We start from the raw sequence: 26,149 nt of genomic DNA, 5'->3' as shown, positions 1-26,149 counted from the left end.
TATCAAATAAAATACTTTGATTTAAAGGGTTTTGGCAACGCCTCCACTTCCTATGTCAAAGTCCGATCATGTTAAACCAGGATGACCTAAAACCATCCGAGGACTGCGGCGTACTGGAGTAATTTTTTCCCCTCTTGCCATGCAGTGCAATAGATCACCTCAGCTTGACTTTTTAACTGGTGGATTACAAAGAAAGGCAGGTGGAAAGCTTGGGTCTTTACTAGCAAATGCAGCGCTAGTTATGATATATAGAGCAGCCAAGACCAGCGGCACAACGGGGGGAAAAAACACTTCTGAATTACACGAGCCAAGCTGTTACGGCTCAATAACATGGGCCTGTAATCGACTCACATTTCAAACACACACACGTGAAGTCAAAGCAGCCCTCAGTCGGGCTGGTTTTATGAGGAAGCACACCATGCAAGGTGATCAGCATATGCTTTGTTGACATAAATTTAAAATTTATTACCGTTGTCAAAAGTGACTGTTGGACAAAGTCGATTATTAACTGAGTAAATGGCCTGAGAGAGTTTTATGAGAACTTCCTTAATGGCTACAGTCAGTCTGTTTCAAATCACCTTCCACCGCACAGACACGCACACACACATTCAAACACTTGAACACAAACACACACTACATCATGTGTTTCATAGGAGCAACATGACAGCCAGCAGTTACGATGGGATTTCCCAAAGCGTGTTTGGAGGCCTCTGTCTAAGCTTAGTTGGAGGATATTTCAGGTTTTTTTTACAAATCAATAAACAACCACTTTGAGGAAAACGCTGTTTTTGGTGTTTTTAACATGTTTTTGTGGCATTTTTCTCATATTGGAGTGCATATATTAAGAAAATTCGGCTTAAATTTGCATTTCTTTTTATTCTTTTATTTGAGTTTTTATTCAAATTACTGTGAATCAGGAGCAGACGAAAAAAAACGCCGTTTGAAAAAGAACTTACCGGTAGTTAGGATGTAGAGAATACCTGGGAGGGCCACAAGCTCCCTGCTCTGCTCAATTCTGGGGGGTTTTCCTAAAAGCAGGTGATGTGAGTTACCACGGTAAGTTTGAGGCTAAGGAAGAGGATAACCTCAGATTTCGGTACCAAAAACAGAGGTATGTTTCAGGGTATGTCAAGTTGCCATAGCAACTCATGCTCTGAACATAACCTGGTCTGGAGCAGGTTTAGTTGAAGGTTAGGTTGTTTTCAGAGAGGTGAAGCGGCATGATGTGTCCATTTGAAGATGATTTGGTGGATGAAGAAGCTCAGATAATATTATATATAATATTAATAATGGATGTTGGAAAGATACACTTTTTTATTTATTAAAATATTTTATTTATTTGCTTCAGTTAAGATAAATATTTTTTTTGAGTTCTGTCAACTTAAAAATAATGCATAGTTATCAGACATTTATTTTACTTTCATTCAAATTAATTCAATTAAGTAGGTGTAACTTTGGTGCTGCTGTTAGATCAGCAGCGCAAGAAATTGTGGGATACCATTCCCTTTGCCTGTCTGGACGGATTTGGATACCACATTTAGTTAGATAAATATGTAAATTTGAGTTGTATAAACAACTATTGAGTTGGATAGACATAAGAAATTAGGTTGAAGTAAGTTAAGTGAATTACTTGTTACCAATTGAATCGATTCAATTAACTTTTATAAGTTGTATATATATACGTCACAATGTAATTGGAAATGAGATAGAAACTCGTTGCAAGTAGAAACTCTTTTTTTTTTATGATGCAGCCGTATTATTTTTTTGATGGGCGTATAATCTTCATACGCCGTCATTAAAATCTCTGACTCCGTCTCACTGAAGTATAGCCCTCTCTTTTGTTCTCCAGGCGTTTCCATGGTGACTCGGGATATCGGCGATCCCTTGAGAATGTCTTTATGTACTTGCTGTGCACGCGCATTAACCCAGGGTCTCCAACTCGAGCGAAATTACGCTAACTCATATCCGGTCTTTTGGAACCGACACACCCAGAATAAGCAAGTTCAGGGGGATTTTAGCCAGAGCTCAGGGTTAAAGTCAGGGTAGTTTAATCTTGCTTATTGGAATAACCCCCACCCCCGATGCGTCTACTTGTAGACTACTAGATCCATGCATGTTTACCTCGTCTCAGCTGACATCTGGCTCAAAACTGTATGGTTGGATAGCTCCAATATTGCTTGTCATTTTTGCAACACCGGTTATGTTTGGGGGTGTGAGAGGCTGTGAGGTAGCGGGAGAGCATGTAAACAGAGACCTTTCACTAAAAGGGAAGGAAGGGGAGGGTAGGGTTTCTCTGCACCAAGGGTCCCGCCCACAACTCGGAGGTGAATTTCTAATGAACTCCTGCCGCTCTGTAGAAAGTATACATAGTGGCGTAAGAAAATGGAATGTTGATTGGGGTGAGTCTTAAAGCCTGGTCAAAACACTGATGTATATCAAGTATGTTCAGATCACCTATGAGTTTTAAAAAATATTCATAAAATCTTATTTTTATTTCTGTGCAGTGATTCAGAAAGAAAAGAAATTACTGTCAACATCTCCAATCTGAAGTATTTGTTTTGTTTTACTGCTAAACCCAATTAGGGTAAATTGCAAACATGTCTGCTTGAAATATTTGTTGTTTCTTAAAATCAAGAGCCTTTTATTCTGGACCGAAAAATCAATTTGAAATGCCAAAGAATGTTGAGGTGGCGTTTCACTGGTACAGGCTATAAACATGTGGATGTAAACAGCACTGAAAGATGTAATTTCCATTGTGTTGGACTTTTTTTCTTTTTGGCTGTTTTAGTAGCTCTTTAGACACACTTGCAGTCATGCGGGTCTGCTTCACGCTTTGTTCATCAGCACTGTACGACGAAAAAAAGTAAAACCATAGCGCTGGTTGCACTTTGCGTGGCCTTAATAAGTCCATCCATGCCTTATCAGTGCTCTGTCTGGGGGGCACAATGGTCAGATTGAAGGGGGACACAAAAGGCCTTTGAAAGGCTTTGTGCTCTGTGTGTGTTGTGGTTTTCCACTTACGTGTGTTTTCCTCTTATCGCAATGAAACGGAGTACATCACATATGACCCTAAAAAAAAGGTTAAAGAAATGCCCAAATCCTGCTGCGAGGCTTCATTCATGTGGCTGGATTCTTGGGATGGCGTGTGCAATGCTAAATTAACTGGGAGATGTTCAGACCTAGCCCCCACCACAGGGGTGTGATACATTGTTTGACTAGACTGCACTGGAACGTTGCTGTACAACTTTTTTTTTTTTCCCTCAGGGGAGCACCTCACCTTGGATAACCAGACCAAAAAGTGCATGAAAATAAATTGCAGCTTGACTGTATTTTAGGAAGGAGAGCCAATAAAAACAAACCAAATGGTGAAAATTGTCATGTTTTAGGGCAGCTGATTGATGCTCGGATTAAATTTTCCACCCTAAAGACAGTGGAATCTAAGGAAGACGCTGTTTTATGGCCATTTTTTAAGGTTTAAATACCTGTAAAGATGACAAATTTCATTTTAACTTCTCTTTTTATGTCATTCCCCTTTTTTACTATAATATTTTATCTTTTTTGGGGGAGTTTAAACCTTTTTTGCATTTTTTTAAACGTAAAAATGCATCAAGTCACAAGGTGCAGAGGAGGCATTCTTCTTTTAAATCCGTCATTTTAGAAGAACTTTTACGGTCTCAGTTGTTGCAGGATCTAATAAATGGAGCATGCACATGGAGCCGCTGTTCATTAACTGAATACCTTTGTAGAATTAAGTAAAACTGGTCTTAAAATGATGAAAATGTCAGAATGATGCTATTCTTCTCCAACAAGGAAAGAAGCATTCCTGTGTTTGTTGACTGCCTTCGCACACCACCATATACAGTGTTACTGTGAAGCAGATTGGAATCATGTGCAGTTTGCAATCAACTGTGCGCAACAGCAACTCATTGTTTTGTGTTTGCCCATTTCTTCAGGTTAGGATCTTACTGCTCTTTGCATGACTTTCTAAGGAAAAAACAAGTTGTTGTTTTTTCATGGAAATGCATTACCTCAATTTGTGCTTTCTGTTTTGAGGAAGACGCCGTTTTCATTCACTCCAGTCATCTTTTGATGTATTTTCCAAGTGCTCCCAGTGGTCTTTTAATTCTGATTGTGCCGTTTTTAGCCCAAATAAAAAAAAATGTTGTTTTTTAGGACATAGTTACTGCAGAGCGGCAGTAGTTGATTCGAAATTTGCCTCTGACTTGTGTAGCCTCCCCTCTCCCGATACTTAGCTTACAGACCCTCACCACCAACCAGGCCTGCAAAGTGTATCGTAAATTTATCGTCATCACGATATCAGCCTATGCAATAAGTGAATCGCAAAACTCGACTTAAATTGCAATTACTGATTAACATATGAATGAAATGGCTATTTTGAAGCATGTGACCATAGGGATTGTATGTAGATGGTCATTTGTAGTTAGGTTGACTTTTTCTAACTGTTGCAAAGAAATAAAGATGATGTATTCGTTACATTTTGTTTTGCTTTTTTTCATGTATGGGAAATTATATCATCATCCCAATATTGATCACTAATTTGGCACATTGCAAGTTGTTTCCTCATATCATGCAGCCTTATCCCCCAACCTAAAATTGCTGACGCCAGTTCCGACGAGGAAAACCAGGACGTACAGGGATCTAGTCGTCTGCAACCGGATGGATCTGAATGGGGGAGAGAGCTTATGGCTCACCCAGTGTATTTTCTAGGCTACAAATGCTGATTCACAACGATATAAATAAAGAAGTACTCAGAAATACAATTTTGGGCCCAATTTTCTTTATATATGTCCGCCATCATCAGAAAAATGCCACAGGAACATGTTAAAAAAACAGAAAACACCATTTTCGTCAGAGTGGGTCTTTAACTGCCAGCACTTAGCTGAAAGCCTGTCATTTAGCCGTTAGTAGTAACACAACTTACAGCCAGTAAACAAAACCAGTTCTATCATAACTATTTCTGTAATGACGTTCTTGTCAGATATCTTTCTCAGTGTTGGAATGCAGTCAATAATTTTGAAAAGTCACACTAGATTCAGTTTTTGCTCCTGCTTGTTCCAAAGATCGTGAAATAACAATTCTCAGTCTGTTGGCTCATCTTCCCTCAGTCTCGTTCTACCTCACTTAAGGCAAAAAGCTGGAGCTGTAAATCAATTTTGCTTTCGACATCTGACATCAATCAGTCATGTTTTGGGAGAGTGGCACCACCTCTTCCTCTGATGCTTTGTTGAAGCTGCTGAGATGGATGGCTGTCATCTCCACTGAGTTGAGGGGATCTCTCATCAAGGGCATTGTTTTTCCAAGAATGCTCTTGACTGATCCCTCTGTGCCACCTGACTCTGCGACGGAGACTTTGAAAAGTGTTTGACGTCGTCTAATTTCGTCTGCCTGATGCAAACAATCATGAAGAATCGTGGATTTATTTTTTTTACGTGCATGATTTTGGTGCCCCCACACCTGTCATGGTTTTCCTCAACTGTCATGAAGAGCATATTTAGTTTTTAAGCTACCAACTTTATGAAAGGGTGACCGCTGTGGAAGATTAAACGCCCTAACGGTGAAATTGTGTCAACTTGACAAGCAGTCATTACAACCACGGGCGTTTGTGCGTGCCTCTCTCTCAAGATGAAGTATTTGCAGTTCTTGGGAGGCTTAAGGCACCGCGGCAGTTGTTTGGCAATTCGTGTCACCCTAATTGCTTTAGAGCACTTTCAGATATCTCATAAGAATAATATGCTTTGTACTGAGCCGTGGGGTCTTTGAGGATTTCGTAATGGAGGGGGTCGTAAGGATAAGCCTTGAAGGTTAGGTAACTGAATAACATCAGACAGCACACAACCACATAATCAAATATTGACCCTTAGTCTTTGTCTGACCTTGTATGCTTAAACGGTGTCACAGCCTAATGAGTGTCTGTTTGGAAATAGATAATTTATCACATTCCTGACATCCACATCTCTGTCGCTTTACAACCCAATAAATGCATCGTAGAACCAAGCAGCTATTGTGCAGCGCTGCGTGAATAAATCATTTTTATTTTACTCTTACTCTGTATTGTATTCATTCCAATGACTCAAGGTGTGAACATTTTAAAAGTGTTCTTTGTTTGAAGAGCACTTTGTGATTTACAGCTCCTCCTTACAACCCCTGCCAAAGAATAAGTGTGCGAGTTGAAGAACTTGTTATGCAGATGATAAGTGGAATAAGTGTTGTGACGGATGAGGTGTGACATATTCCATTGAAAGAAATCAAAATACAGTTTTTTCAGTTGCAAAGTGTGAAAAGCCACTTTGCCAGGTATTTCATTGAGATATGTATGCGGTGAACTCCACCTGATCTGTCTTGGCTCTCCTCCCAATTCGGGAGTATATGGTAATATATTTCTATATATTTTTATCAACAGGAAGATCCACAGTGGGATGAAGACCTACAGCTGTGAACTGTGTGGGAAAAGCTTCCTGGACAGCCTCCGTCTACGGATGCATTTGCTGTCTCATTCAGGTAATCAGATTATTTTTAAATACACAAAAACAAAACTACACCCTCAGAAAGTAGTCTGTCGTTGAGTAGCTTTTATAGTTCTGTCACAGATGTCGTTAATGTTCATCTGACCAGACTCTTTGCTCATACCGTTGAACTTAAAGTTCTCCAAAACAAATAAAAAGTAGAATTTTTTTCCGTGTTTTGATTTACCTGAAACAAAAGTTTTTAAATGTCAAGAAAAGTTACTCTACTTAAATTGCATTGTTTTAAAAGAGTAAAAATGTAGGAATATCTCAAAAATCCTGTTAGTGTAGGAATGTACCACTAAAAAAAAATGACATTGGGTTCCATATTTGCACATTTTCTCCACTTCCCTCCCTGCAGTTCTAAATTCCTGACAGTTAAAGTGAAATTTAAGTGATCAGAGGGTTTGACCCAATGGTCCCCATCATTTTTTTTAGGCCATGGACGGATTTAATGTTGGACAATATTTTCACAAACGGAGCCAAAGTTAGTGTTGAATTCTTTTAAACCTGTCTGAACACTATATGTTAAAAGCGTGTTGAAAACGCCGCGTTCACTGCACGTTCTTGAACGTCATTCATGCCTGGTGTGATTGGAGCCTTAGGCAGATGGGGAGGAGAGAATCTGGTAGTTTTTCAAAATACATCTTGCTTTAGAATCTGATTATTAACAAAAGAGAAAAAGTGTAAGTTATGGGTTTGTAATTTTTTTCTACGCTTGCCCGGTACCAAGTGACCCACTGACTGGTAATGGTCTGCTGCCCAAGAATAAGGGTCCACTGGTTTAACTAATGGTTAAAACATCCATTAGTTGATTTTCAGCCCATGTTAGCATTTTTAATCACAAAAATCGCAAATTTAACTGAATCTGTAAAATCTGTGAAGGCTATTTCACAGATATGGTGGAAATTTCACTGGAGAAAATCACCGAGTGTCACTAAATTGACATTTTAAGCCTCTAATCTTTTATGAAAGTTTGGAAAGAAGTTAAACTCCTATTAAAATGAGCTTTTTTCCCCCATAATTGTGAAAGTTGCCGACATGTGAATGAGCACCAGCCCTCGTCGTGATTGAATGACGGTCCAGCTAAAAGTTATGCAGAGCAGCTCTGGGAAACTTAACCCAGGTCGTGCCTGCACATCATCAGCCTGCCATCCTATACCTCTGTGACATTGGAGGTCTGAAAAGTAGTACAAATCAGAACACTGGATGCATTGATTAGTCCGGACTCAGTCCACAGTACCCACCCCCCAACAAGCAGCCCCCGCAGTGCCGCTATTAGCAACAGCACAGAGTTTGCTCACTCTTCCTGTAGATGGTTTCTTGAAAACCCAGTAAAATTCATGACCATAACCTCCACTACACACTTTTACGACACACAAATCCCGTTAGGCCAAAGACTGTCAGAGAGTCTGGATACCCCCCCCCCCCTCCTTCCTCATTCAGATGCTGCTCCACGGTGGGAAAAAAAAAAGCCTAATTGCTAGAATGGTTTTTGTTTGTTCATATCTCACTAGAACTGAAATGGGGACTGAGATGGATGTTGACACTCCTGCTAAGTTATGACAAAGATGAATGACAAACCCACGCTGCGCCAGACAGTCAGCGCAGCGCACGACTCTGTGTGTTGCAAGCAAAAGTTGCTCTGAGCAAATATTCACTGTTTATTTTAAAATTACTCCCGTTTTCACAACCCCTGCTGCGAACACATACAACACCCCCTACCCTTTCCTCCTCACTTGTCAAAGCAGAAAAGACTGGGGAAAAAAAATGAGTGAGTTGACACTCTGGAAATGATATTTTACATGCATCTCCCAGCGCGTTTGCAATGATTGTATGTACTTCTTCAAATATAATGTTCGGCCTCGGGGTGTCTGTGCTAAAACGGCTGCTTGTTTGAGATCATGGTGTGTAGTTTAGTAGAAAAAAGACATTTTCATTGGGAATTTTTTTTTTCAATAAAGGGAAGCTAAGAAAAGATGATGTTTGCACACAACTGCTTGATTTGTGGTGCTTGGAGGTTAGCCTTCAAATGTTTTAACTAGAACTCTATCGACATTCCAACTTAAAACAACCTTAAACAACACAGACATGCTGCAGTTTTTTCATCCATGCATTTTGAATAAAGATGATTGTAGGGATGAGCTATAAGGGTTGTAGTACTTATTAACATCAAAGCTGACCATCTATGTTGTTCAAGCAACAGGGAACCCATCTGTTTTTTTATCTCCAGTTGTGTCCTTTCAATTACAGCTTTAGCTTTAAGGAGCAACTGGTATGATAAAAGAATTTGCAGGTATTTAGGCCCAGATTTAAAAGTTGTTTTTAAATTAAAACATTTTTTCCCTTATATTCAGTGAAAGAAAATGACACTAATAGCTGTCTGTTAGACAGCAAAAAACCCACTTGGTTTACATCCTTGAGCTATTTTCTGATAGTCCTGGTATTTTCTTTTATCTTGTCGTAGTACTTTTTTGTTTTTATAAAGCATAAGTCCGAAATAAAATAAGTATTCCCAGTGGTCTCTTAATTATGATGTCACAGTTTCAGCCAAAATAAAAAAAAAAAAAACGAGTCGTTTTCTCAGATATAGTTTGTGCATCAAATGAATGAATGAATTTCGCCTGTGAGTTGTGGCTTGGACCGTATGTGCGGGGCAATGCCGCCCCCACTTCCCCTCCCCGTTGCTGAGATCTTGGAGCAGAGACTTTGTGGTCCGCACAGTGTGTTTTCTATGTCACAAATAAGCTCTTTGTCAAACTGCATGTTTTCGTCTGCTCCTGATTTGCAATGATTTGAATGAAGAAATACTCTGAAAGGCTATTTTAAGCTGGATATTCTTTATATACATCCTCCATCAAGAGAAACATGCCACAAGAACATGTTAAAACTACCATTTTCATCAGAGTGTGTCTTTAAATTTATCCTTTGGTTAAAATAGTCTATAGGTTTTTGGATCGACACATGTGTTGTGTTTTTAGGGGGGAAAGTTTGGTGCTTAAGTGGTTTCTATTGTTTTTTTTGTTTGTTTTTTTGCTGTTGCAGAATGTCACAACTTTGACCACAACATCTGGAAGAAGTTCCTTCCTGAAATCAAACATATTTAGCTTCACTCTGATTTACAAGAAAATGGTTCATCAGCTCACATGACTTTTTATATGTGGCTGTTTGTAAAAAGAGGAGAAATGACTTTCATCTGAAAAAAATAAACCCGTTAAAACCGTTTAGGATCATTACAGGATGTGGAACAAGTCTTTATTTTCACCAGAAAAAGTTTAATCTGTATCTTTTTAACCTAAAATTTGCTTCAGAACTTTAAGGTAGTTGTTTTTGAAACATTTAGGGAAGATTTCCTCAATATTTAAACAAAATAATTGAATTAGCCATTCGCTTTTAAAAGGATATAGTTGTATGATGTGATGTAAACTAAGTTTATTACAGGATAAAAATGTTTTAATGCATGAAAAGAAATCGTATATGGAGACTAACATTTTAATTTTCATGAAAATATTATTTTTTTCTCATTCAAAGTGTTAAATTATCATGTCGTGTGACTTGCCAGACACATACAAAAATCTATAAAATGACATATCTATTCACTTTTATGTTTTTTTCTCCATTTGGCATGATTTCCCATTTGTTTTGTATTCCTTTGTGGAGTTTTGAAAGTATTACTATTTGTATCTGGGGTAGCCGTGGTGCAGGGAAGATCGTAGGTTCGGTATGTGCGTTGCCCGCCCACGGCAAGACACGGCACCCCACAATGCTCCTGGTGGTTATGGGTTAACGGCAGTGTGTGCATGTGTGTGTGCTTGGGGAAAGGGACATTGGGCCTTTACCATATTTTTGTAAATTGCGTAACGTTTTCTGCCCCTTTTATTCAATATCATGTGGTGCAACCATAAAAAATACCTATTTTGGGGGCTTTTATTGTTAGAAGTTTTTAAGAACAGGAAGTTGGATTAGTTACAAGATCTTTAAGAACCTTTGAGAGAAACGAATAGGTTTGCTATACATTTTAGTGTTAACTTTTTTAACTATTGTCCAAATAAATTACACACATATTACCATTTGTTGTATAACCTTCCAAAAAAATCTAGAATTAAAAAAAAAAGTGTTAATATGTATTTAAAATCTAGAATTTGACTTTATTCCAATTTGTTCCATCAGAATTGAACAGTGGATATATAATTATAGAATTAGAATCAAACTAATTTACCAATGGTGTCACTAAAAAGTGTTCTCATTAAAATCCCCTATGAAATAACAACTCGCAGTATTTTTGTTTTGTTTTTTTTATATATGCCTGTTTAGAGGAGCTGAAATGGAAAAAAAAGAATTCTGAAAACTCTAGGAAGAACCACATACTTCACCTTAAGAAAGGCAACTGAGCGGAAGATGTGGGCAGTGTATTTTTAGAAATGGTGGCACCAAGTGCACAAACTTTTTTCTCTTTTTTTTTTTCTTTCCTCTTTCCGTGCAAGGCTGTCTTGATGCACAACATCAACCTGTACTGTTACACACATCAGTGTTGATTCATCGCCGCTTTGGTCTGGCGTAAAAGGCAAGACGAGCGCTTGTGTCGAGACAAGCGACAGTTAGGGAAGAGACAGCGCTGAGGCAAAGCTTCTTTGATAGTTTTTCTTGTCTTTTTTTATTTTATGCCACTTTTTTTTTTTTTTAAGTCCCTTTCGTCCCCGTCGCCTTCTCCACCATTTGACTCTCAAGGCTTTTTCTAAGTCTGACACCAAATCTCGATTTTTATCATATCCCTTTGTTATGATGACACTTCACTGAGTCCCAAAAGCCTCAACTCGTGCCCCCCTCCTCCTCCTCTTCCTCCTCCACCGCCATCCTTCACCTTGTTTCAGAAAAGTCCTAACATTGAAGAAATGAAGCAAGAGCGGCTTCTTGGTATGCGCAGCTTGTGGAGCATTTTAGAAGCTCCTTCCCCTCCACTTCCTATCCGTCTCACTTTCTACCCGTCTATATTCACATCTGTCTGTCTCTCCAGCTTGTTGCACAGAAAAGAAACTTGGCAGCTCGCCCGTCTGGGCCGTCTGCCAACGCTGACAGTACTGTATGTACAGTCTACCTTGTGCCAATATTTTTTTTTCCCTCTCGTCTTGTCCTCTCCATGTTTTGTGTTTATTTTGTTCTGTTTTTATCTCTGCCTGACGTTTCATGTTTGACGGCCCTCGCTGATCCACAGTCTGCAGAAGAGGTGGGGGGGGTGGGGGGTCAGCTTGATTATGAAGTGGAACTTAGCCCCTTTACATTTCTTTAAATCACACTGATCTTTATTGACAGGACAGACATAACCGTATGAAAGTCACCTGAACTGTCAAATTTGAACAATATTTAAAAGTGTTTTTACTTCCTTTTTGTGCCATTTCATTGATTGATTTTAAGTTTGTTTTCGAACCAGAGAAGGTAAACGTCCTCTGAAAACAGCATATGCAGTTATAAAGAAGCAGTTTTAAAGTCACACAAAACACACTTGCTACAATTTTTACAATTTTTTGTTTCTCAGTATTGTTATTCATTTGCGTAATCTTCATCATCATGCATCATAAGAGCCTGAGCTGTCACTACAGTTGTAATACTATCATCATTTTTTTTCAGAGTATAGGTCGCATTTCTTTTGTGCAGATTGGCCGGGGTGCGACTTATACTCCACTACTACTTATATGCCATTTTTAAAAAATAAATAGCAACAACTGCTAGAGGGTGCTGTAGGTGTGTGTATCAGTATTTGCCACTGACACAACGCAAAAAAAGTACTGTCCAACACCGAGCTTGGTGAAATCGTCAGTGTCGCTTTAGTATTTTGAAGTGATATAAAGAGTTTAGTTAAATTATTAGCATGTTCTTTACGTTACGATTATCTGAACTATTCAAATACAACCGCGTGGGTTCTCTAAAATTAAAAAAATAAATAAATGGACATGTTGCTCTGTGTCTCTGGTTTCAAAGAACATGTAAAGAAGTGGTTTCGGCTTAAAGTAAAGACGAGTGCAGAAATGCCAGTGGGAACCGTTTACCAACATCAGGTGGTGTAAAAGTTACTGAACTCAGCTAGAATAAAAGTCATCAAATTAGTATTGTTTTATGGAGGTTTCGCACGATTAAAATTGCTTTGGAGAAGTTGGGCTGAATGTGGTTCACTGCATCAAAATGGCCTGGTTTCAAAAACCACCTGAGTGTGTTTGGATGTTTTGCAAGATGAATGTGTTGAAGCTCATCAAAAAAAGCACACAAAAAAAAAGAAAACCAGGCTTATAAGATTTACAGTTTGTTTTGTAAGCATGCGGGTGCAGCATAACAAGATTACCCTTAAGACTCCCCCTGTAAGAGCCGCATGGCTGTCTGTGTTCGCTCCAACTTTTCATCCCTCTGCCTTTTTCAGCTTTAGACATCTTAAACCTCTGTTTCCAGTATGTATCCATATTACTTGTTCCTGAAGTGGCTAACTGTGTGTGTCTAGGAAGGGGGGGTCCATCTTCATTTAGCCAGCAGTGGCAGACAGAGTGGCTTGCTTAAGGGTACAATGTGATGAGATTTGAATGGAGAGATTTGTAATGTGTCACCTGGAATCAAGAGAACTAAAGTACCTGTTAGCTTCACTTCAGAATTTTTTGTCTTCCAAGTCTAAAGGCTTTTGTCACTAAAACAAACTGAGGCAAGCAGATGAAATATACATTTTACTGTTTTTTTTTAATCTGATTCACTTGGTATAGAGAAAGTTTCACCAAAGTCAAATGAGCTTCTCTGTAATTGTCTGATAAAGATGTTATGAAATACACCTTAACTTTAGGTTTTTGCTTCACACTGTTTTAGAAAAGATCTAAAAGGGTTCTCACAACAATTCAATATTTTACTAATTATTTCAGATAAACTTCTAAAGAAATATACTAGAAAACCATCAATGCTTCAAATTTCTAAAATGTAAAATTGTTCTTCATTTACTACAGTCAGAATAAAACTGATGGTATTACTTGTGCAAGAAAATACCAGAAATAGTGAGATGTTTATTCAGTATCATGCTATTTTGTGACGTCAGAAAATCAGCTGTTGTATTAACAATTGACTTTAAATGACTTTGAAACAACAAATAAAAGGATTTTACTGTGAAATTTAAAAGTAAATGGAAATGCAGCCCTAGTAGGATACCCTAAAATATTTTCATTTTATATTTTCATTTTATATTTTCAAAAAATTAACAGTTTTTTTTTATTAGTTTAATAATGTATGTGCATATTAACAATATTATCTTAAGAATCAAGATGAATTAGCTTGTGTGTAAAATATCTGAGACCTTTAAGACAAATTTGCAGTCCAAAAACTACTTTAGATCATAGCTGTAACTTGTACTTAATTGTTATGTTGTTAATTTGTTTTCTTGTTACTAAATAAAGTTTTTGGCGCTTCATTATGCAGAAAAATAGCTTTAAGTCATAATCTAGAAATTCAGACTCGTGTGCCTACACTGTAATGCAGTTTTCCAACTTTGGTATGGTTGTAAATGGCTTTGGTGCATCCCTGTGTCAATAAAGTTTACACAGTATATTTCAAGAGAACATTAAATGGTTTATGGGAGTGTTTTGGAATTTAGTTTTTATTGCTGAACTATTAAAAACACAGTTCCAATTTTTATGGTCAGCACAACTTTGCTGATTTTAAGTTTTAATTTTAATGTCTCTTTTAAAGTTATTTTAATTCCAGCATCACTTGCTTCGAAATTATGGCTCATTTTCACACCACCCTCAGCCAGCAGTTTCACTTGGCCCCCTCAATCCTAATCTCTGTTCCAATCTGATCCTAATCTGACTGTAGGAGCAATGAGCATTAGGAAATGTCCAGGGGTTTCAGATGAGAAAAAAAAAATGCTGAAAAGGTTTGCAAATGCAGAAAAGTAGTTGATAGGTCACTTGCCTTTTTGCTCTTTGTCTCAGTTTCCATCTTTGTGGTGTTTGTTTGGCTGCTTGGCAGCTGGCTCGGCCGGTTGTTTGGCCTTTTGCCGGCTCTTCCCTCACAGTGATGACGACATATTTGTGCCGGCAGGTCTGGATGTTCTGCCAGCATTCCAGCATTTATGATCGCTCGCAGATGTGAGTCCAGGAACACACTGTACTGTACCCAAACTCAGAAATTAATGAAACTTGACTGCCTTCCAGGCCACAAATTCCTAAAAGTGTGTTTCTGTGTGTGCGCACGCCCGACTGTGTATGCATGCATGAGTGAAAAGAGAGACAGGAAGCTGATGTGAGTGCTATCAAAAGTAGCAGGAAAAGACACAGTTCAGATGAAAAACATAAATACATGTCTAGAAGTGTTATGGGGATTGAATGTACATTTTTCTGCAGCCGATGTGAACTCATGTAGGTCATTGTTGTTTTCCTTCATAGGGTGTCTCAAGTAGAATGAAATAACAGGTTTTGCTGTGAACTTAAACTACCATGCACGTCTTACCATAATTTCCCTGACCTGTTGAGCTGCTCTTCTAAACACCACAGGGATCCTGCAGCTGGATAAATCTCTGCTATTATACGAGGGGGCATGTGAGGACACACGAGTGTGAGGTGACACAACATGGAGATCCACTTAGGATATTGCAGCATCAGCTTTGGATGTCAAACCAATTTTTTCTCTTTTTTTAGTTGCCTGGCAGAGACCGATGAGCCGTATTGGATTGTTAGACCTCTGTCCTGAGCAAATGTGACTTGATCAAGAACGTGCTCATCAGGGCAGCTGCTCCCCTTATCCAGAACTCGGTGTTCCTTTGCTTCTCCTCTTCTGGGAAAAAATAAGTTGTTTTGAAGAAATAAAACATAAGAGTAGCCTGGTTGAGCAGAAAGTGAAGGATGATCCTGTGTGAAAAAGTCCTCTGAAAGTTCTGTCTGGATCCAGTCTCAGGCTGGATAGCTGGTAGCCTTAAATGTCATGTTGCTCCACCTGACACCTGTAGCAGCTTTCCTGGAAGCAGCTGTGTTGGATTTAGCTCAAAACTCCTGGGTTTAATTTTGTGCATTACAGCACATTCTCATGTGTGTTTTTGCTCAGCAGCTCTTCAGGTTTAGCACATTTAAAATTACCGACTGAAAGTATACTTAATGATAAGACTTTGGCTGTCTAAGTGTCTAGCGGCACTTCCATGAAATATGCTTTTTTTTGTTTTTTAACTTTAATATAATTTGTTGTGTACATCAGCAGAACAAGCAGATACGAGCTGAAGGCCTCTTGTGTTAGACAGACTTTACTGTTACAATAGAAGGTTAATGAACCAGACACACAATGTGTATGAACCCCTTTTGTACTTGAGGCTAAACCATTGACTGCATAAGAGAACTGGACTGAGTTACTTCTCCCCCCTGGCATTTCAAACAGGAAGTGTCCGCTGGTTCCAAGAAGCAAAAATCCCATAGAACTATATAGAGAAACAAACAGCTGCTTTTCAGTCATTCTATTGATCAGAATAACCATTCTTGTCTGATACCTTTTTTAACATGTTGGCCCCTATGCCAACCCCCAACTTACACATTCAAAACATTTGATTGACAGGTTCTCCTGAGCCCACTCCAAGTGTTAGGGGTGTGGCCTTGCACCATGCTCACTCCTGATTGGCGAAAATTGTTGCCAGAGAAATGTTGAATTCAGACCGGGTCAGACCAATTGCTGCTTTCTGTTATCATCTGGCTCAGAGGTGAACTTTGAAATTGTGACTGAATTGACTTTAAAGTCACATTCGCTCAGTCCAGTTCTTTAATACAGTTATCGGGCTAAAATTTATATTAACTATATTTACATTTTTGGTTGGAATGGACAAAATAGAGAGAAGACAGGGAGAGAGTGCAACGTCATGCTATGTACCGAGCATTCAAGAACACACTGAACGCAGGTTTTTGAACAGGCTTCTCGCATAAGATGATCACACTACCTAATACCAGTGCATGAACCTACAGTTGGAAGAGGCTTGGTGCAAAATGTCGAAGTGGTGCAAATCTGGTGAATCTTGTCCCTGTTTTTTTCATTCACAGCTCTATTCCGATAAATTAAAGACTTTGTGTCATATAATTCCAGCTGGGCACAAACCGCAATCATTATTTTCTCCTTAATGATGTCAATTTAAAAGAACGGTCTCCATACATCACTACCAAATTAGAGTCCCCGATTGGTAAAGGTTCAACTGGTTTAGCTTGCAATGTGCGTTCAACGGCGCACTTTTTGTTCGTAGAAAGCAAAAACTGACTTAAAAACTCTAGTAGCGACGAGTGAACGCTAGAAGTTTGAACATGGAAGCCCAAAATGCACATTTTCATTGAAAGTGGCCACTTGAATGCGCTTTTCAGAGGCCGTGCGAAGTGCAGCATTAGGGTGTAAGTTGCATAGACATTGCATCTTTGTCAGCAAAAATACAATATTTTTCCTGAATTAGAAATAATACAAAAATAAGTTTGATTTCAATTCACATAGCAGATGTGTTTCTTCTTGAGTGACTTTTTAAAAAAATAAAACACTAGGTAGTATTTTGAGCACCTACATTATTTAAATGTTATTTAAACCCTGGTTTTCCTTGTCAAGCTTTTTTTTAATTTCAGAGCAAGTGATAAGCTATACTTTTAATGACTTTTAGATAGAAATTTTCATTTTTTTAAATATATATATATATATATATATATATATATATATATATATATATATCTTTTTTTAATATACTCCACTCTGTCTTCTGAAAACCCCACATTTCTACTTTCTACCAAAAATTGTTGGAAGAAAATTAGTTTGTTATCCAATAACTGCAGTTTTCTCCTGTGATGTTGATTATTCACAAATCCTATCAATCTAAAGGCAGAAAGAAGGCATGGAGTTGACTTTTCCAACCTCTCTATTTTCAGACAAGAATTAAAAAAAACTGAAGGACTTGATCCTATTCCTTTTATTACAGAGATTTTGCTGCTTTAAATCCTTTTGGTTGCTTAGTAGCGAGTGCCCCTGTGCTCCCTTAATGGGCTTGATTTGGTATTCCGCTCCAATGCCAAGTCTTATTTTTGTATGCGAGACAAAGTGTTTTGATGGAGGGTGATTGCTGAAACGTCTGTGTGTCTACCAAGGGCTGTTTTTGTGTGTGTGAGTGTGTGTGTTCCTGTGTGCAGAGTGAGAGTTTTATGGCCTCTCACAGTACAGTACACTGTGTGCCTTCTGCTCAAAACAAGAACACAGTCGATTGAATTTTGGATTCGCTTCATCATCCCTCCCTCCCTCCTCCCAGCAGCTTTGTTGTCAGCAAGCAGCATGTGTGTGCGTGTGTGTGTGTGCTTCAGAGGGAGTGAGATGTGATTGCTCACCGTGTGTACCTAATGCATGTGTGTGTTTGTGTGCGGTAAAAGTCAATTATTGCAAAAGGGCTGCCAATTAATTTGCTCTCTTGGAAATTCGAATGATACTGTAGAATGCACACACCCAGAAACTCGTGTGTCCACATGAATCGAGCACACACATCTTCACAGACCAAGAGCACACGCCATTAACTCAAAAGGAGGTGGAAGATGTAAAGCTGCAGACGTTTGTTTGCTCCAGACTGTGGTGTTAAATTAGGTCATGTTTGTGTTTGAGGGGACTCTTGCTGCCTAAACAGTGAGCATTGCTCAAGGGGGACTGAAGCAGGATCAGGTGGAATTGCTCAGTCCAGTCTTCTAGTATTCCTTTTCTAGGCTGAGGGTCCTTTAGACTCAGGGTCCCTGAATAACAGAAGGACATCACTGATTACAAGTCCTCTAGCAAACAAGTGTTTGTTTCATTCATGCAGGGATGGAAGAGCATAAAGTAACACTAGAAACTCAGATTTCCATAAAGATGCATAATACCAGTTTAAAGCATGTAAGGTTAAATAGTATTTTCCATGCCTACTCTACAATTTTAAACGATTGCAATGTGCTGTTAAACTGGAAGTGAAAACATGAGACATGCAAATACAGTTAAAAACAAACTATTTCAATGTTTACTTTTGCATAAATTCTGCACGATCGCATATATTTTGTGAGCCGACTCTGGATTTTCCACGTGACGAAGCACATGGTTGGGAAAAAGCATGAGAAGTTTACCAAATAAAGTTTGTTTGTGGAAGTATGTACTTGTGGTGCTGGCAAGGTCCGTTTGTTCAGTTCTGTCTAGCAATTAGTGGTATTTTTCCTCATTTGGAGGAAGTTCTGGTCTGTGGATGTGGACAGCATGTCAATATAAACCCATTTTGATTTATACTTTTTCGTTTCTTTAATCTGTGTCCCAAACATATGGTCCATCCTTGCAAGTATCTTCTCATGGATCTGTGTAAATCCCTGTGTCAATCTGCATGAATCCGTGATCATATGAGCTGTGTTTGTGGGGGCAGGTCTTGAAAGACCTCCTGGTTGCATTGCTAATGCCCCTCCGCCAAAATAAAAAGGAGAAGAAAAACAAAAAACTGCATCGGTGATGAGAGGTTTGTTGTAAGTGACGAGAGGTGGTAAGGTTGTGAGAGCAGGAGGCTAAATTTAAATTGTAATTGGCCGACTTCCACAAGCTTGTGGGCATTTTAATGAGTCATAATAACTTCATTTAAAACCAGCTGAGCAGAAAATAGATTGGAGAGGGGCCTGTGGCTAGTATGGATTTGTGTTGCTTTGTGAGTGTGCGCCGGCATAGCTGTATTGAGCCTAACTGTAAAACCTCCTCCAGCACGTGCACACACACACGCTCTTGTGTGTGCGTGCACGCCGACGGTGTGACATTTATGCAGGACAGCTAGCAGAATGTCAGAGCTCCTTATCATGCGGGGTGTTTGCATATGTGTGTGCTGTAATGACACAATCAATAGATTTTCAATGTGGTAACCATGACAGTGTTCGCCTAACACAAACTCTACATTTCAAACCCATTTTCTGCCCCAAGTATAGAACTAGCATGGACAGCAGGGATAGAAATGTGTGTGAATAAAAGCAAAATGTGACCACTGAGCTTTTATGTCATGCTTTGTTCCTGTCACTATAAACGCAACAGTGTAATTCCATATTAATAATATCGGCTCTTGGTGTTTACTATAATTATGGACCCCCTGTGACGCCCTGAAACCTTCGAAAAATGTATTCAAAGCGGAAAAATTGACCAAAAAATAACATTTTTCACTTGCTATTTTCTGGCAGTGGGAGCAGCATTTTTTAATATAAATGTATAACTCCTGTAGTGCAAAATAGTGTTTTTATGAACCGTGCATTCATGCAAGGCTTTAAAGAAAAATAGTGTATCCCGCATTTTTTTTTTTTTTTGTTTTTTTTCGAATTTGCATTTTTTATGTTCCACTGATCATTTTTTAGCTATTCTCAAACCGTTCTCAGTGGCCTTTTCATTTATGGTTATGCTGTTTTGACCCAAAAATGATATATATGTGTTGTTTTCTAGGACATAGTTTCTGCAAAGCTGCAGTAGTTCATTAGGAATTCACCTGAGTTATAGGCGAGTTATAGGTTGCGCAGAGCAACCCTCCCTTTCCGGTTGCTGAGAGCTTTCTGTTTACATGCTCACTAGTTAGCTTACATCCCCTCACACCCCCACCCCCCAAAAAAAAATATTGAGCAATATCAAAACTATCCAGCCATACAATTTGGAGCCAGATACCAGTTCAGATGAGAAAAGCATCGTCCACCATTTGTTTTGATGTATCGGAATGGAGCAGAGCAGGCAGCAACGTATTTTCTACTTCACCAATACATTGTTCCCTTGTTTATTGCGGGGAATATGTTACATAAATAACCTGCGATAGTAGAAATCTGCGAAGTAGGAATACAGATGTTTTAGTGCTGTAATACTCCACACACAAAACAAACTTTCTAAACTTTTCTCAAACATGTTCACACTTTTCTCTCTTGTTTAAACTCTCAAAGTTCAAACCTCCGTAGAAAAATAAGTCCAGGTTTATAGAATGAAAACAAAGATTTGATCGCAATTGAAGATTATTCTAACTTTGGCAAGATGAACGCAATCTGTACAGGAGACACGGCACAAAGGAGATTCCTTGACAAGACCAACAGCTATAATCGGGACGTCAAACACAGTGTGCTGTTTAAAAAAAACAAAAATAAGGATGCAAAGTAGCGCTAAGAAAGGTACACCACAAAATAGCGAGGGAACACTGTAATCTATTTTTCAACATTATTTTATATTTCAACAATATTTTATATTTCAACATTTCTTTTTTTATAAATGTCCTCAATCATAAGAAAAATGCCCCAAGAACATGTTAAAAACAGAATTTTCCTCAGAGTGGGTCTTTAAACCTGAAGAATACAGGATTCTGTGTGAGGGCGCTGTGCTGGGTCATCTGTCTATTCTGTTCTGTGTTGCCTCCTGAATGATTAGTGTCTCATCAAATCAGAGCAGCGATCTGCTTGTTGTCACAGGCGCATGTTCCCAAGCCAAAGTGGCTCCTTGAGGTGAAGGGAGAGTTGTCCATGAGTTGACCAACGTGTGACAGAGTTTGGAAAAGCATATCTCATTCTCCAGCAGAACGCCAAACAGTACCACTTTGTTCCGGTAATGATATAACAGCTAGACATAGACGCAAACCGCTTATTAGATTTTCACTTGTTGCCGTTTGTGCAATGAGCCTGTGGTATGCCCTGACATCTGCAGAAATTAGAGTCCATCATTTCAAACTGACAGCTCCTTCATTGTCTATCGACAGCGTGTGTGATTGGGCAGGTTTGATGTGAGAGTGGACAGTCCCGCTCTCTGTTTGCATGTCTCGTCCTGTTGTTTTTCTGTTGTGACGCTCCCCATGCCCCAGGGCTTCAAAACAAGGCTGTATTTAGTGGCTGTGTGTTTTCCTCCATTTCTGTGCAGATCTTGACAGCGCCATGTGACGATCACATGAATTGATAATCACACAGGGCATCGTCTTTGCCCAGCTCACACAGCATAATCTCTTAAATGTTGCTCTTGTGCTCCCTTCTGTATTATTTTTTAAAATCTAATAGTCACATTTTTGATTTTCAAAGTTCTCTTCAAACTGGCTATGTGCTTTTTTTTTTTCTTTGTGTAAATTTTAATGAAATGTTTTAAAGGTTTTTCTTTCTGGGGTATATAAATTATTTTATGGTACCAAGTGGAAAAACCAGGGTGCTTGTATTGTTTGTGACACAAATGGTAATAAAAGTAAATATTCTCTCAGGCACGACCCTTTATTGCATTATGTAAGTTGGCCAATAGCTCTGGGAAACTTTTGAGATCAATTTCGCAGCACAGATTAGAGAGCTATGAATCCCATTTATGGAAGAGCTCCCTCATGAAATGCTCTTTGAAACTTTTATATTTTCGGATGAAGAGAGAATGAACCCGGCTAAGCAAAGATCTGCCGGCGGCACTTTCATGTGGGGGGAAGAAAGAAGAGCAAGGGAAAGTGAAAGGAGGCAGAGGGGAAAAGATAAAAGCACTCCCTAAGCCATCTGGAAGTAGCCAGGACACACAAGGATTGCTTTTATGCTGCTAATTCCACTGGGAGGTGCGACATAAAAGCAAAGCATGGATATTGTGTTATAACTGTTGAAAACAAGCAAGTGGCTACAGAATACTAATACGGCTGGTCAGAAGATGAAGCACTTCAATGGCGGAGTAAACAGGCTTTTGGATGACTCCCCAGGGGATATTTGGGGGGTTGGGGGTACAGAGCATATCGATTTGCAACTATTAGTTAGCTGTCTATATGCAGTTTTTGAACCTGTCTGCATAGATTTCCAAGCCTGACCTCATAAATGCAGTCGAGTTGCTGCCAGAGGATTTGGTGTCGCCTGTACTTTGATTTACAGATCACATAGCTCTTACCTATCAAGATCTTTAAAAAGTGCCTCAAGATTTTTGTTTTTCTGCCAATCAATCTTTCAAATTATCTTCAGGGATTATTTAGCAGTGATTCCAGGTTTAAATACACCAGTTGAGCCCTAGTCACATGCACCCATATAGGCCTGGCCAATAGCTGAACAGCATAAATTGGAGGCGGCCGTGGTGCAGATTGCATGTAAGATTGCGGGTTTGTTTTCCGCCTTGCCTGCCTTGCCCCCAATGTGTCAAAGTGTCCTTGGGCAATACACTGAACCCCACCTTGCCTCTGGTGGTAGGCGGGCGCCAGTGTTCGGCCGCTGAGCCGCCACCAGTGTGTAAATGTGTGTGAATGGGTCTACGACTGTAAAGCGCTTTGGGTCTTCAAGGAAGGTACAAAAGCGCTATATAAGTAAACGCCATTTACCATTTACCATGAATTAAATGAGAACCAATTGTGAACTTTAACCAAACACCATGACTTGTACTTTGGTCACACCCATACAGGCAGTTGACTTTTTCAGGTGCTGTGGGATTTTGGGTCGTTCAGACTTATGGAGGAGTGGCTCTGTCTTAATAGAGACCCCAGGTCATTCTGTGCCCCTAAGGCTTGTATGGCCCCCTCAAGGGGACATCATGAACGTGGAACGTAGCATTGTGGTGCAGGTAGGAGGTGTACTATGTTGTTTTCATAAGTTCCACGCACTTATGACATACAGGTGATGCTGTATGGTTCCCCTTTTACACTGTACTCTACTAATCAGTAAGGTAAAGTCCTTTACTGAGACCACACAAATGTGCGTGCACGGAGTGTTCACGTGATACATTCCTGTCCGTAGAATGTTCACACAATCTACTCTCTGTCTAATTTCCTCATTTCTAACAGTCAGGCTGCAGCAAGGAGCGCACCCTTATCACGCGAACACCACTAATGTGCTCCTTTTGGACATGGCTGTAACATTTAAAAATCCATACAAGCCTATGTCTCACCTGCTTTACTCTTGGGTGTTAGGTGTTCACCACGACCTAGCATGCCCGTTGTAAAAATGTGCATGAAAGTTTTCACTCTAGTGTATGAACTTACATTTTTATGCGGGCCCCGTATAGGTTTTTCTTTTTTTTTTTTTTGCACGTATACACACGCAAGGGAAGTTTTGACTGCAGACCTTTAAAAATGTAATAATCCAAAATGTTGCAGCCTGCCAAAAGACGCCTTTAATAATCCATTTGAAAGGTTGCTACAGTCGTGTTGAATGTTTCACCACATCAAGTACACATTTTTTGTAACCCAGGCAATAAATTATCACTGCTGGTAATAGCTGTGTATGGTTGGGTCACAGACAACACAATAAATTCATCAGAGGAGCAATGTTAGTACACTGCCAGCATTGTCAGTTCATTGATGCCTCAGGCTGTCTGTGCGTTATGGCATAACTAACTCATAATATTCTCTGCCCATTGACCCAAAACCCAGTTCTGCCTGACTCACAGCTTTAAATGCCAGTGGATTTTCCCAGCAAAGGAGCATTTGCTCGAGTAGATGTGTGGGTTCAAGAAAAAGATCCAAGAGCACCCACCAGTTTGAGTGAAAGGAGAAGGGTGGAAAATCCTACAAAGATCCGAACAGTCTGAATCTCCTCTATCCCACAACATATATTTAAGATCCCCTTACAATAGAAATCATGCTTTTTTAACATGTTCTTGTGGTATTTTTCTGATGATGGAGGACATATATTAAGAAAATTTAGCTCAAAATTGAATTTCTGCACATTTCTTTATTCAAATTGTTGAGAAACAGAAGCAGACGAAAAATGTTAGAAAAAGCGCTCTGAAATTGTGTGATCATAATTTAAAAACCACTTAGAACGTTTCTAAGATTTCTCAAAAGATGATTGGAGTGGGGCAATTGACTTTGTTTTTGCTAAATGTTATTTTTTGAATCCATGAAAAGGAGGCAAAACAGATTTTTTTTCACACAAATGTGGTTTATTTGCATTTTGCAGAAAACCTAACAGAAGAGAAATGTTGAGCATATTTAAAAAATGTCATTAGTGCCGTGCAACTTTCATCATTACTTACCTTTTCGACAACTCAATGAGCACAATTCATAGCATAAAGCTAAAACATTGCATATTAAGTAATAAAAACACCACACTTTCTAATTCATTTTAACAGCAGAAAATGAGGGGAAACCCTCATGAGCAACCCTAGTGAAGCCAGACCAACTCTTTAAACTGCTCCGTCACCATTTGGCCTATTTCTGGCTCAGCTGATCCCCCCCCCCACCCCCACAGCACACACACCGCCACCCACACATATATACACACACTTCCCTACTACTGGCTGCCTGCCAGGAGCTGTCATTGCCTCTACTGTACGAGTTCTGCTGTATCTATATCCAGACTTGCACGCATGCGTTTGCACGGCCCTGCAGGAGGAAAGCAGCTGCTAATCCAAACTGGAAACTTGTCAAAAATGTGGAAACTCACTTTTCTCTGACTCAAGACAAACAATTAAAACCCTTTAAAGTCACTGTAAACTCAGTTCAGCTGGGGAAAAAACAGCAATTTCAGTTTAGTTATTAGAAACAGACCATCAATAATTGCCGTGTTTTAGTCTGTCCTTTATTAGGAATGTGTGCCTGGAGCCACATGCATGCTGTAAACTATTTTCTCTATCTTTTATACGAGTACTTAATTGTTGCCCAAAACAAAAGCAGCAGAACTAGAAAGCCAGAAATCTGTTTTCTGGTCCTCAAAACTGATAACTAATAGGATCTAAATGTCATCTGTGAAGGGTATGTTCACTCCAAGTTCTCCTTCAACCTTTTTTATTATTATTCTGACACCTTGTTTGCTGGAAAAAAAACACGATGATCTCATGGAAAAGTACGAGTAACCTCAGAATAGTGTCAATTGACAGTTAGACATGGGCTGGATGACTACAAGTCCTGTGGTATTTTGAGGTAGGTTTATTCCCCTTAATAGCTCTTGTTGTGAGATTTCCCTAATTGAGCCAATTTGGCCGTTTGAAGTTGGCCCTTATTAAGTTTTATGTGGAAGATTTAACAGAGTGGAGGAGAGGATTTTGGGTTCAAACTGAATAAACAAGTATGTAAATCACTGCACCTGAGTGTAGTTAAAAAAAACATATTCATAGTATTTCCTGTTGTTTTAAGCCATTATGATCTTTTGTCATCTGGATTTCACTTCTTTAGTTCCGATTCGCCTCATTTCACCTTTTACACAATGTAAGTGTTTGGTGAGCTGTACCTTATAGGGATTATGCAGGCTAGTCACAAAACCAGAAAAACTGCCAATTTGTTGGCAACTGCAAAAAGAGCAAGTTATTTGTTTTGCAGCAAGTATATGGAGGGTTTAACTAGATTAGACTTTTGACTCTTCTCCCCTCTTTGTCTCAGCTTTACTACCCTGGTGTTCGCTCTATTCCCAGTTTTCCACTCTCACCTCGAGACTCCTGCCTAATAAATTTAGGCTTGCCTTTGACAATGCGTGACTTAAAACCAGGAAATAATGGGCTTTAAACGCTAAATCTTTACAGGTTATTGAAGATGGTTAGAGGAGGGAGAGAGTCTAAGGGGGACGTTGCTCATCTGGCTGTTCTGGACCACTCAGTGTTTATAAAAAAAAATGCGCCAAGTCAAGCAGTTACTCAAATTGAGTTTTAAAGACCCGCTCCAGTAAAAATTGTGTTTTTAATATGTTCTTGTATAGCATTTGCTGATAATGGACAAATATTAAGAAAATTAACTTTAAAAT

General features: G+C 39.1%; 1 protein-coding gene across 4 annotated transcripts in view; it reads left to right on the top strand.

Annotated features, from left to right (window-relative positions):
• Positions 1-26,149, top strand: part of zbtb16a (zinc finger and BTB domain containing 16a) — a 164,228-nt gene that overhangs the window by 58,848 nt on the left and 79,231 nt on the right. For all 4 annotated transcript variants that reach the window (XM_023962110.2, XM_023962108.2, XM_078930309.1 and 1 more), the window contains one exon: positions 6,422-6,519. In XM_023962110.2, the coding sequence (XP_023817878.1) occupies positions 6,422-6,519 (98 nt within the window). The remainder of the gene's footprint in view (positions 1-6,421; positions 6,520-26,149) is intronic.

Source organism: Oryzias latipes, chromosome 14 (genome assembly GCF_053564925.1).
Source record: "Oryzias latipes strain Hd-rR chromosome 14, Olatipes_Hd-rR_3.1".
NCBI classification, from domain to species: domain Eukaryota; kingdom Metazoa; phylum Chordata; class Actinopteri; order Beloniformes; family Adrianichthyidae; genus Oryzias; species Oryzias latipes.
Note: the sequence above shows the minus strand (reverse complement) of the source record. Positions and strands in the feature narration are given on the sequence as shown.